Genomic DNA, 13,517 nt, shown 5'->3' with positions numbered 1-13,517 from the left:
CTGGGAGCAGCCCAGGCTACGGGGGAGTTCGATCCTTCAGCTGCCCAAGCTCCAAGCTCAGGCGGCCCCGGAGAACTCAACCCCTACCTGGGGGCTCACCCCCTCCTCTTCTCCCGAGGAGGGGGCTTCAAATTCGCCCGAACAGCTGATCGGCGCTGTTTCGGGCGAAAAATCACACAGCTGAGCGGCGGGCAGCCCGGGAAGGCTGTCTCCGGCGCCGCGGAGCCACCGGAAGTCCACAAATTAAATTGTTCTTTCAATAAATGTATTGAGATCTTTAAATTATTATCCAATGGATTCAAAATAAGCTTTTTCTCCTTAGCTTTAATCTCTTCCTCAATATCTAAACGTTTTTGCATTTGCTTACACCTGTAAGCATTATTCATATAAATCAAAACTTTACTAGCATCCCAAACCATTTCCATCGAGGTACCTTTATGCATATTTGTAACAAAAAATTCTTTCATATGTTCTCTACATTTCTGCAAGAACAAGTCATTTGTAAATAAGTTCTCATTCAACCTCCAGGATCTTCTACTAGCATCTTCAGCAAAAAACTCCAACCAAACAGGACTATGGTCAGACATTGTCCTAGGAAAAATCTTAACGTTCTTAACCGAAGAAAAAAGATCAGTAGTAATCAAAATAAAGTCAATCCTGGAGAAAGATTTATGTCTATCCGAAAAAAAAGTAAAATCTCTGTCTCTCATATTCCTTTCCCGCCATACATCTCTTAATTCCAGATCTTCCTTCAAATTTAATCCAAAAAGCTATAAATGTAATAATAAAAAAAAATCAAAAAAAGCTTTAGGCAATTTCGAATTAAAAAAAGTTTTTAGAGGATCCCTTCTTGTCTTCAGATGGCACCAAAACTCCATTCCAGTCCCCCATCATAATAACAGATTTATAATCCAGTTCGATTAGTCTCTGATGTAAAAATTTAAAGAATTTTTGCTGTTGTTGATTTGGAGCATATAATCCAATAAGAAGAATTTAGTAGTATTAATTCAATACTAACATATCTCCCTTGTTTATCCGATTCAAGTATCCTGCCGGCTCCCGCCCGACGCTCTTCCCTCTTGAGGCAGCATCCCCGAGGACTCCTTAGGAGCCGGGGAGCGATGCTGCCTCAAGAGGGAAGAGCGTCGGGCGGGAGCCGGCAGGGCAGTCCTGCACACGCGCGCACTCCCTGGCTGCTAAGGAGTGCTCCTTAACAGCTGGGGAGCACGCACATGCGCAGGACTGCCCTGCCGGCTCCCGCCAGACGCCAGCCTGCCCTGCTTCCTCCACAGTGAGAGGGGAGGGCGTGCCTTCCCGGGCTCGCTGATTTTCCGGCGTATAAGACGAAAAATCTTGAAAATCATCTCAAAAGTTGGGGGGTCGTCTTATACGCCCAGTCGTCTTATACGCCGGAAAATACGGTATTTAGAAAATTCCTAGGCAGAAATGACTATCTTGTTTTTCCAGGATCTGATAACAAAAAAAAAGTTTGATCTACATAAAGAACAATTGCCTTATGCAGATATAACAGCATCATTAGACATTAAAAATACAAAGGAGAGAAAATAAGAAAGAAAATGGAGAATTGGCTTCTAAATTATTTTAGCTCTCCCATCTTGCATATCATATATTTTTCTTAGAACTAAGGTAGAGCTTATATCTCACAATTAGAGCAAATAAAGCAATCATTTTTTGTACTTTAAAAGATTAATGGACATCCTCAAACATAGCTTGATCAAACTTTATCGTGGATAAGAGACGACAAGACAGTCATCTGTGTAAAAAAAGATTGCTCAGTACAAAATCAAGACATAGACAAGATATGAAAAGCATTTAGAAACAGAATTTCTGAGTGAGTTCTGCATATACATTTCATACTAATTGGTGTTTTTTCTTGCCAATACTGATTTAATCTATATTTTTCGTAGGTCTTTTTTTTTATTGAAGAGTTTTACAAAAACAAAATTTTACAATATATCCCTAAATCCCTCCCACCCCAAACCCGCCCACTCCCCCCCCACTTCCCAGAGCTAAATACAGGATTATAGTTACAATAATCATATTCTAAATAAAAATTATGCATAATATACAATTAACCAAATTCATAATGTGCTTTAACTCCCCTTTAACTACAAACAAAGTACCAATAACAATATCCCACTAAAATCTACTCATAAGCTAAATGGAACTTTTTAGTCCCATATTTGTTCTGAATATAATTTGTCCATCTCCTCCAAACTGAAATATATCTTTCCTGTGAATGATCTTTCAAATAAGCAGAAATCTTAGACATTTCTGCAAGATTCGAAACTTTAAACACCCATTCTTCTATAGTGGGCAAACTATCCTTCTTCCAATATTGTCCCACCAGTAACCGTGCTGCTGTTATCATGTTCAACATCAAGTTAGTTTCTTTAACATCACAATCTACAACAATACCCAATAAAAACAATTGCGGAGAAAACTTTATCTTTCTCTTAAAAATCTTTTGAATGCTCCACCAAATTTTAATCCAAAAAGCTTTTATATTTCTACAAGTCCACCACATGTGAAAATAGGTAGCTTCTAAACTACCACACCTCCAACATTTAGACTGTAAATTAGGATACATGTTGGACAACTTCTTGGGATCCAGATGCCATCTATAAAACATTTTATAAAAATTTTCTCTTAAGTTTTGGGCCTGAGTAAATTTAACATTTCTGACCCAAATTATCTCCCAAGTGTCCAACGAAATTGGTTCCTGAATATTTTGTGCCCACTTTATCATACAGTCTTTTACCAATTCCGTTTCCGAATCCAATTCAATTAAAGCATTATATATCCTCTATATGTGCACAATTTAAATCTCTAATTTGCTTTACTAAATTTTGATCTATAATTGTGATGCCAACCTTTTGATCTGACCTCCACCTAGCTTTCAATTGAGTATATTGAAACCAAGAGTAACTTATGTTTTCTTGTCTTAACTCATCTAATGATTTAAGTTGCCAATCATTCGTAGGTCTTCAGTGGGCTATTTTTTAAACTATAGATTTGCCAAGTGCAATGGAAGATAATTATATCCCAATCTCTCAATTAATTTGTTTCTATGTAATTTCACATATTGAGGAATGCTGTTCATTTTATCTTATTTTGCAAAATGTAGAGATATTTGCCACAACAATGCTGGAATAATTTTCAAAATAATATTCATAACACTAACCAGATTATTTAAAATTGTTCCCAAGAAAAATAAAGCAATTTAAAAATTATTATGGTAAAAGTTAAGTGAGAATATTTTAATTAATTTTGAAACTTTGTAGTTAATTATGACACAAAATTGTGAAGTTTAGACGGCACCCAAAATGACAAAATTAAATTGAAATCAAATCTAAGTAAACGAAGCTCAGAGAACAAAATATAATTTACTGGGGAAAAATGTAAAGGAGAAAAATATATGGAACACATACATGTCCAAGAAGTTATGACTTGGAAGCACAACACTGAAGAAAGATTTGGGTCTATTTACTGACACTAAACTGAACATAAGCCAGCAATGTGAGATAACTAAAAGGGCTGTATAAGAAGAAGCATTGTACTACAAACATACACAATCCTTATTTCCTTCTACTCTGTGCTGATGAGGCTACATCAATATGTCTTTTTACCATTCTGGGCACTACAAAATATTGACAGGTTAGAACAGTTTTAGAAGATGATGGCAAGGATAATTATAGGAACTAAAGGACATATGCTATGAGGACAAGATGGAGGAAATTGGAATGTTTAATCTGGAGAAAAGAAATCTGAGAGGAACAAGATATTAGTGTTTAAGTATTCATGAGTTTAAGTATTACTCTTGACCATTGACCATCTACAGTATTTCAATAGTAGAAATATATATGAAACACACTGATAATAAAAGTTTATTTGGTCAAACTCACAATGAAGTATAAAACCTTTCCAGATATCTCTGAAAGAAGCATGTTTACAATCAGTCTCCAGCTTGTCAACTAGAGATGTGGCAAGTACAAATGTTGTACTATATTTAATGGTACACTGTGTTTTATAGAGATAGATGGAAGAAAAGTATTCCTCTCTGTGTGAGATGCATTCCCGTGAGGAAAGGTGAGACAAACTATGATTAATGTGTTCATCAAACTATCAGTGTGCAGTGGCTAGTATCGCACATGACCTTCACAAGGCCAGCAGGGAAATATGTATAGCATGTACTCGAACTACAATTCATCTAATAAAAAAGCCCCATATCCATCCCATTAGAATATTAGGAGCACTGGATGTTTTGTATGTATACAAAGAGTTCGCTCTTAGGATACTCGCAATATCAAATTTGAATAAAGTAACTCTCTGGTTGAGGTCCAGGTCATAAGTCATTAAAATCAAATGATTATATCAGATTACTAGACAGTCATAGGATCCTAAGGGGCAAGTAATCTAGCTGTGTAGCAGATGGAATTGCCAGATTCTGCAGTATCAACAAATCTGTTTTTCCTTGCTTTTTTGGGTCCCAAATAACTGTAATATTTCTAAGGTCATCTGAACCCCAAACTGCATTAGAAAGACTTTGAAAGTTTGGATTATTTTGAAATGTGACATAAACTTGAGCTGCCACTCAAGTTCAGCCTTTGCATCATGTTTCTGGAAATAAGGGAAACATGCTTTCCATCCCACGAGGCCACAGAAAAAAGAAGCGGTACATGTGTATGTTCATTAAAAATCTATTCCTAACAATGAGGCATCCATAAATAATGGGATTGCCAGCTATGTGCTTCACAATAGGCTGAAACTAGGAAAACCTGTAAGTATTAAGCCAGAAGCCATTGCATATAAAGGGAGACAGTTACCATTGCACTTGACACTGTATGTGCCAAGAAGTATAACTCTGGGCAAAAATGGAACTGATTTGTAAAACAGGATGTTAAATGGGATCAGAACTGACTTGCGACAAGAACTTTGCATCCTAGATGGTGCCTGAATGCTATTAAGAATAACAAAAGTAAGTGGGAATGATCTATTTCCCCATTTATTTTTTTAAAAAAGAAAAGGGAGTCATATTTACCCATGAGAGTGAGATTATTTCAAAGACTAACTGCAGAATGGCAGGTTTTATAATCATAAGAGATAATAAACAGCATTTACACACATGAAATAATTTACATCCACACTGGAAGAAACAGATTGGGTGGTTCTTAAACTATCTCTATGATATGTCTATATTTTAGAACTTGTTTATTTATTTGTGTTTTACCATTTTATTTCTCTTTGTTTCTAGTCTTTCTCTAGAACAGACATGTCAAACACAAGGCCCGGGGGCCAGATCCGGCCCGCGAAGTGGTTTCATGTGGCCCACGAAGCCATCCTGGAAACAGTGAGGGAACGGCCCCCACTTCCTTGGCCCAGAGACCCTCCTTCTGCCAGAGACCCTCAGATCTGTCCCACTCCTGCCCAGGCCCCCATAGGCACCCTTGATGCGAACGATGTAGAGCTGGCCATGCCCACCCAGTAGGCCATATGCACCCTAGCCACGCCCACCCAGTAGGTCACGCCCACCCAGGCCACACCCACCGGCCCCCTGAAGGCAACCACAATGCTGATGCGGCCCTCAATGAAATTGAGTTTGACATCCCTGCTCTAGAATGTGCAATTAAAAAGGGGAAAGAAAAAAGGAATTGGAAATCTTTATCACAACCCCCCCCCCTTCATGGATTACTGCCTTGTCGTGGCGAAGGAGCTTGCGTAAGTCAATGAAGCTATGAGTTGTGCCGTGCAGGGCCACCCAAGACACACAGGTCATAGCAGAGAGTTCTGACAAAACGTGATCCACTGGAGAAGGAAATAGCAACCCACTCCAGTATCTTTGCCATGAAAACCCTATGGACAGTACCAAAAGGAAAAAAGATATGACTCTGGAAGATTAGCCCCTCAGGTCGGAAGGTGTACTAATGTGGAAGAGCAAAGGGCTAGTACTAGTAGCACCAGAAAGAATGAAGCAACTGGGCCAAAGCCGAAAGGATGCTCAGCTGTGGATGTATCTGGTGGTGAAAGGAAAGTCCGATGCTGTAAAGATTTATTCTCCATAGGAACCTGGAATGTAAGATCCATGAATCAAGGCAAGCTGGACATGTTCAAACAAGAGATGACAAGACTGAACATCGACATCTTAGGAATCAGCGAACTAAAATGGACAGGAATGGGTGAATTTAATTCAGATGACCATCAGGTATACTACTGCGGGCAAGAATCCCTCAGAAGAAATGGAGTAGCCTTCATAGTCAATAAAAGAGTAGGAAAACCAATCCTGGGATACAATTGCCAAAATGACAGGATGATCTCAGTGCGAATCCAAGGCAAACCATTCAATATCACAATAGTCCAAGTCTTTGCCCCAACCACCGGTGCTGAAGAGGATGAAACTGACGTGTTCTGTGAAGCCCTATAGCACCTTATAGAACTTACACCAAAAAATGATGTCCTTATCATCATGGGGGATTGGAATGCTAAAGTAGGAAGCCAAAAGATAACTGGAATAACAGGCAAGTTTGGCCTTGGAGTACAAAATAAAGCAGGGCACAGGCTGATGGAATTTTGTCAAGAGAATATGATGGTCATAGCAAACACTCTTTTCCAACAACCCAAGAGACAGCTCTACACATGGACATCACCAGATGGCCAACACAGAAATCAGACTGACTATGTGCTCTGCAGCCAAAGATGGAGAAGCTCTATACAGTCAGTAAAAACGACCAGGAGCTGACTGTGGCTCAGATCATGAGCTTCTCATTGCAAAATTTAGGCTTAAATTGAAGAAAGTAGGGAAAAGTACTAGGCCACTCAGATAATGAACTACAGTGCTGGAGAAGGCTCCTGCGAGTCCCTTGGACTGCAAGGCGTTCAAACCAGTCAGTCCTAGAGGAGATCAACCCTGACTGCTCTTTAGAAGGCCAGATCCTGAAGTTGAAACTCAAATACTTTGGCCACCTAATGAAAAGGAAGGACTCACTGAAGAAAAGCCTAATGCTGGAAAAGATTGAGGGCAATAGAAGAAGGGGACAACAGAGAATGAGGTGGCTGGATGGAATCACCGAAGCAGTAGGGGTGAGCTTAAATGGACTCCAGAAGATGGTAGAGGACAGGAAGGCCTGGAGGAAGGTTGTCCATGGAGTCACAATGGGTTGGACATGACTTTGCAACTAACAACAACAAATACTTCATGTGATATCAAATCTATCCCTCTGTTAATGCTGCCTAGGGCATTGACTTTTTTGGTGACTGCAACACAGTGATGGCTTATATTTAAGTGATTGTCCACCAGGACTCCAAGAGCCCCTTCCTCCTGTTGCTTCATTATCTTTTCCAGGATCTTCCCAGGTACTGATATCAGGCTGATTGGTCTGTAGTTTCCTGGATCAACTCCCACCTTTTTTTTTTGAAGATGGAACCAGTTCTATGGTAGTTCCCTGGTACACCAGGATCTTTGAAAGATATGGTTTCAGTTGTTCTGAGATCATGTCTGCCAGCTGCTTCAGAACTCTGGGATGTAATCCATCACATCCTGATGATTTAAACTTGTCTATGGTGGACAGCTATTCTCTTACCATTTTTGTGCCTATTTTAATTTGCATTCCTAGTCTGCCTTTTATGATTCTGTTTTTGGTAACTGGGCTATTTTTTCTTTTTGTGTGAAGACAGATGGAAAGAATGAAACAGCTCTGCTTTCTCCCTAATGCTCATCACTTCCTTGCCATCTCATCCCATTAGTGGACAATTTGTTTACTTGACTTTTTTCTTGTTTTTTATATGTTGAAATAAACTTTTTTTATTGCTTTTGATATTTGGTGCAAGTCTTAGTTCATTCTGAGTCTTGGCTTTCTTGACTTCATCTTTACAGATTTGGCCCATATGCTGGTTTAATGCCTAATTATGCATCCCTCTTTCCATTTTTTTTATATTTATCCTTTTTGTTTTTCAGTTTATTGGAGAGTTCTTTATGCAAGCCTTCTGGTTTCTTTCTGGATTTCTTATTTTTCATTTTTCAGTGGTATTGTGGTAGACTGGGCTTTTATAATCACAAGTTTCTTCATATTGCACAGTTTAAAGGATTGCTAATATGAAAAAAGGCAGTTTTCATCTCCAAAGTGGGGACCTGAGTGATAGTAAACTTGCAATCTTCATAATAAAAACTATGAAGAGCATCACAAGATAATTCATGTAATTCAGTAACTGTTGGTTACCATGATGGCTACCATGAGGTCAAGAAGCAAAACAACATATTCTATAGACTACTTCACATATCATGCTTCAGAAGTATTCAACCAATCCTTCCGCTTTCTTGGTGCAATGGCAAAACAGGACAGCAAACATATTCTTTGGGAAGAAAGGAAAGCCCCATTTGTTGTGTTTTACTTTATGGCATTTATTTTAAGTAAGAAATCTATTTTCAAGCCTGAACAATTTATGTAATCCATAAATATTATGTTGTTGTTTTTAATATTTGAGATAAATTATATAGGTAGTGTGAATCTTAAATGTAAGAATCAATAGGGAAGCCAAAGTACCATATGTATATATTTAAAAACAAAGTACATGGAGTCTCTTCATACTTCTGTGCCAATAAAGCTTTTTTATGGGAAAAAATTTTAAAACAGCATGTTGCTATGAAACAATCATAATATTTGGAAAAAAGATATATGCTTCCTCTGATATGAACAAGGCTTTGTGCAATTGGGAACCCCAGTAGAGATGCAAATATTTCAGTTATCAATAATATTTACTGAAGATAAGTAAAATTACTGCATAGAATGTTTTCCCCAAAGTTTATAGAACTTTGGGTTCTACACATATGAGTTCTATAATAAAAATGAGAATTGTATATTTAGTCAGTTTAATTAACATGGATTTAATCAGTTTAATCAAGTTCTGCTGCATTACTTGTGTCAAATAAGAAAAAATGCTTACCCCAATGCCACCACATGGAAGCCTGACAAACAGTGATGTCAGAGAACCTGGAGGAATTAGAGTAAAACATTGTTAAAATTACAAAACGTGTGATTTGGGAGTAATTTAAAAATATGTCATCAAAATTAATAGTATAGACCTATTCATTCCTACAATAATATTAGGTGCTGAAAGTGACGCTGATTCCCTCTGCCTCTAAACCTAGCTGTATCATTTCTGGAGCAAGACTATAAGATTGGGTCTTTAATACCAAGCACCAAAAATGGAGACAGAAACAGGTTTTAAACTCTTAAGAAAAGATTCTTTGAGGGTTTTAAAAATATTTGATACTGATATTTTAAAATCATCTTGCCCATTTACTTACAACCTTCTTCCTCATGAATAAACCAGCTAAAAATTCAATTGGCCAAAACATTTTAAACAGGCTGACACTGAGGTAGTTGACAATATCATATTCCTAAAGAAGCATCCTTCCTGAAGGATTGGTACCAAAGCAAAGAATCCCTTTTGAATATTCTTTCAATGGCAAGTAACAGGGCTCAGATGCTGGACATTCAGTGAGATGCGAGGAATGTTAGGGAAACCTTATCTAGAAGATGTTGTTACCCCTCGATAAGTACAGTGAAGTGTATGGCAGTAAATGTGATGAGTAAACATTTGGTCTCAAAAGTGGCAATTTAAACATCTTTCTGTTATGCCCCTAAACTTCAGCAACATTGGGATCACTTCATTATGTGAGTATTATAAATACCAGATTATCTAATTTAAGCATGGTGACTTAGATTATGTCACTGAAATTTCCTTGGATAAAGGGGAAAAAATACTCTCCCAAATACTATGCCCTGGTTATCTTGTAACTGTGACTGGAAGGAGAATAACATTAGTCTAGAAGAATTGTTCCTCTTTGATTAGGTATCCCATCAACTTTATTTATCCCTATTTAGAACAGGAATTAACAGATAGGAATAGAATTCAGTAGATAAACTCTTTAACACCATGTAACAATCTCTCAGTCTTAGATGACAGAAATGACTGAAGACTCAAGATGTGTCATTTTGGAAAATATTTACATAGTCAAGATTAGTTGTTTTCAGCACTTATTAACCAACCATCAACCACAAGGTTGGGGGATGATCAGCTGTTGAGGCTGTGGAGCAGGACAACACATTAAAATGGTGATGGGTATGGGATGTTACAAAAGCTAGAAGGCAGTCTATTATGGGGAAGATGCCCCAAATATGTAGTATTGGTGGCATGTTCCAACCCCCTGAGCAAACTTTCAGCCATTGGACTGCATATCCTTGAGGGCTGGGGGTTCAGCTCCTGCTGGTGAATACCAGATCAGTCAATAATGAGGGTCCCCTTATCCAAGATCTCATCGAGAAGGAGCTGAGCATGCCTCACCAAAACCTTTTGGAGGCGATTCACCTTTTGCTCTTCCCAAAGGCCTTGAAGACATGGCTATATCAACAAGCCTGGGATCCCAATGGGGGCCTGGCACTTTGGGGGTAGCTAATAGAGTAGAGAATACCCCACCTCCTCCCTGTATGCACTTTGTTCCCACCCTTTCCATCCCACTTAGCTTTATTTCAATTGAATTTTAAATTTAAGACTTTTTTATTGTTTTAATGTTTTATTCGGTACTTTCTGTAACCTGCCTAGAGTTGCCTTCAATGGGATGGGTGGCATAAAAGTTTGATAAATAAAAAACTAAAAAAACCTGTATCAGGCAATATTTGGTTCAACACATGCAACCACATAGACTTTGGATCTGGTTTTCTGTATGGAACTAATAGCTGATGGGTGTGGAAGTCTGATTCTGATTCTGTTAGTATAGAATCATTGGGTTACTTTTAACTTTTGAAGATGGAAGATGAAATACGATGGTCTTCTCTATAGAATTTGTTTGTTAAGCATGCCAAGGATGGCTTTTGAGAAAATTCTGATTGAATTTTAAAAAGGTCTGAGAGATGAAAATGAATGAAAATTAGGTAGTATAAGTGAGGTTTTACACTGGAACAAGATTTTTGTTCTTTAGCAAATCACTGAGAAATACATAAATGTGTGAAACTAAATTTAATATATATTTGTTTATTTAAAGCATTTACTGTAATTCAGAGAATCTGTATTATAGCATGATTTGCAATACGGAATTGAAAGCTGGATGCTTTATTAATTAAGAATTACAAAAGAGAGTTTGGGCGATAGCAAACATAATATACTTGAATTTATCCTAAAGCAACTACAGGTAATTTAACCAAGTCAGACTAGTGTTTTAGACTTTAAGACAGGGCTTTTCAACCTTTTCACCCATTGTACCACTTTTAGGATAAGGCAATATCCGAGTACCACCAGTCGCCCAGCAAGGTGTCAAAAACTTGACCAAAAAAAGAAAAAAAAAGATAAAGCAGTCCTTGACTTACAACAATTCGCTTAGTGACTATTTGAAGTTACAATGGTACTGAAAAAGTGACTTATGACCATTTTTCACACTTATGACTGTTGCAGCATCCCCAGGGCCATGTGATTTACATTCGGATGCTTGGCAACTGATTCATACTTATGACATTCACAGTGTCCCTGGGTCATGTGATCAATGGCCGGAGGGGGGGGCATGGCATGGCCAACTTATCAATCAGATTGCTGGGGGCCTGTGTGGGGGGGAATCCGTGGATCTCTGGTGGAGGGGGGTGAGTGCCTTCCTTCCCTCCCTCTCTCCCTTTGTACCTTCCTTCCTTTTCCTTTCCTTCCTTTCCTTCCCTCTTTGTCTCTTCCTCCTTCCCTCCCTCCATTCCATTGTCTCTCCCTCCCTCACTGTCCTTCCCCTCCTTCCTTCCCTGTCTCTTCCTCCTTCCCTCCATCCCTTCCATTGTCTCTCCCTCCCTCTCATTGTCCCTCCCTCCCTCTCTCCTTTCCTTCCTTCCTTCTTTCCTTCCTTCCCTCTTTGTCCCTTCCTTCCTTCCCTCTCTCCCTCCCAAGCAACCTGCTAGTCCAAACTACAAATATTGCACCTCACACAACCTGCCCATCTCCCATATTCAGGCATGTACATTACGAACCAGCTACTTCTCCCAATCATTTTTCCCCTACCAGAGCCCAGCATTCGAGCCAAGTTCCCGATCCTCTCTGTGTACATCGTTCTTCCCATAGCGCTCCCCAGCACTGTCGAGAGATGCCCATTTCTGGCTGCATTGCTACTGTTAAGTTAATTTTCACCCACCCGAAAGAAGAGAGCGATGCTTTTCTCCCTCCTCCAAAGGAAGGGAGACAAACCAGAATCGCCACCAAGTCACCCTTCCTTTGGGCGAAGTAATCTCCTTGCAATGCAAAACCGCGGGGGCTCTGTCTTTTGCAAAGGGCAGTGCCCACGCTCCAAGAGCAAAGGAGGTTAGCAGCCAAGCAACCTGCTAGTCCAAACTACAAATACTGCTTCTTGGGATGGAGTGGGGTGGGGACAGAGAAGAAACGTCTGGAAATCATGCAAGAACTTTTCCTCTTATTATTGCTGTTATTCTTCCAAGTTACAAAGGGAAAGCAGAAACAAATACTGCTTCTTGGGATGGAGTGGCAGGGGGATGGAGAGGAAACATCTGGAAATCATGCAAGAACTTTTCCTCTTATTAAAGAGTTTTACAAAAACAAAATTTTACAATATATCCCCAAATCCCTCCCACCCCAAACCCACCCACTTCCCCCCCCACTTCCCAGAGATAAATACAGGATTATAGTTACAATAAACATATTCTAAATAAAAATTATGCATAATATACAATTAACCAAATTCATAATGCGCTTTAACTCTCTTTTAACATAACTACAAACAACGTACCAATAACAATATCCCACTAAAATCTACTCATAAGCTAAATGGTACTTTTTAGTCCCATATTTGTTTTGAATATAATTTATCCATCTCCTCCAAACTGAAATATATCTTTCCTGTGAATGATCCTTCAAATAAGCAGAAATCTTAGACATTTCTGCAAGATTCGAAACTTTAAACACCCATTCTTCTACAGTGGGCAAACTATCCTTCTTCCAATATTGTCCCACCAGTAACCGTGCTGCCATTATCATGTTCAACATCAAGTTAGTTTCTTTAACATCACAATCTACAACAATGCCCAATAAAAACAATTGCGGGGAAAACTTTATCTTTCTCTTAAAAATCTTTTGAATGTTCCACCAAATTTTAATCCAAAAAGCTTTTATATTTCTACAAGTCTACCACATGTGAAAATAGGTAGCTTCTAAACTACCACACCTCCAACATTTAGACTGTACATTAGGATACATGTTGGACAGCTTCTTGGGATCCAGATGCCATCTATAAAACATTTTATAAAAATTTTCTCTTACATTTTGAGCCTGGGTAAATTTAACATTTCTGACCCAAATTATCTCCCAGGTGTCCAACGAAATTGGTTCCTGAATATTTTGTGCCCACTTTATCATGCAGTCTTTAACCAGTTCCGTTTCCGAATCCAATTCAATTAAAGCATTATATATCCTCTTTATATGTGCACAATTTGAATCTCTAATTTGCTTTACTAAATTTT

At 38.6% G+C, this 13,517-nt stretch overlaps 1 protein-coding gene across 4 annotated transcripts in view; it reads right to left on the bottom strand.

The window, feature by feature from the left end:
- Positions 1 to 13,517, bottom strand: part of HDAC4 (histone deacetylase 4) — a 392,113-nt gene that overhangs the window by 98,886 nt on the left and 279,710 nt on the right. For all 4 annotated transcript variants that reach the window (XM_081338797.1, XM_081338799.1, XM_081338798.1 and 1 more), the window contains one exon: positions 8,959 to 9,005. In XM_081338797.1, coding sequence (XP_081194923.1) covers positions 8,959 to 9,005 — 47 coding nt within the window. The remainder of the gene's footprint in view (positions 1 to 8,958; positions 9,006 to 13,517) is intronic.

Source organism: Vipera berus (assembly GCF_964194415.1).
Source record: "Vipera berus genome assembly, chromosome: 1".
In the NCBI taxonomy this organism is placed as follows: domain Eukaryota; kingdom Metazoa; phylum Chordata; class Lepidosauria; order Squamata; family Viperidae; genus Vipera; species Vipera berus.
This window is presented reverse-complemented; position numbering and strand designations above follow the sequence as displayed.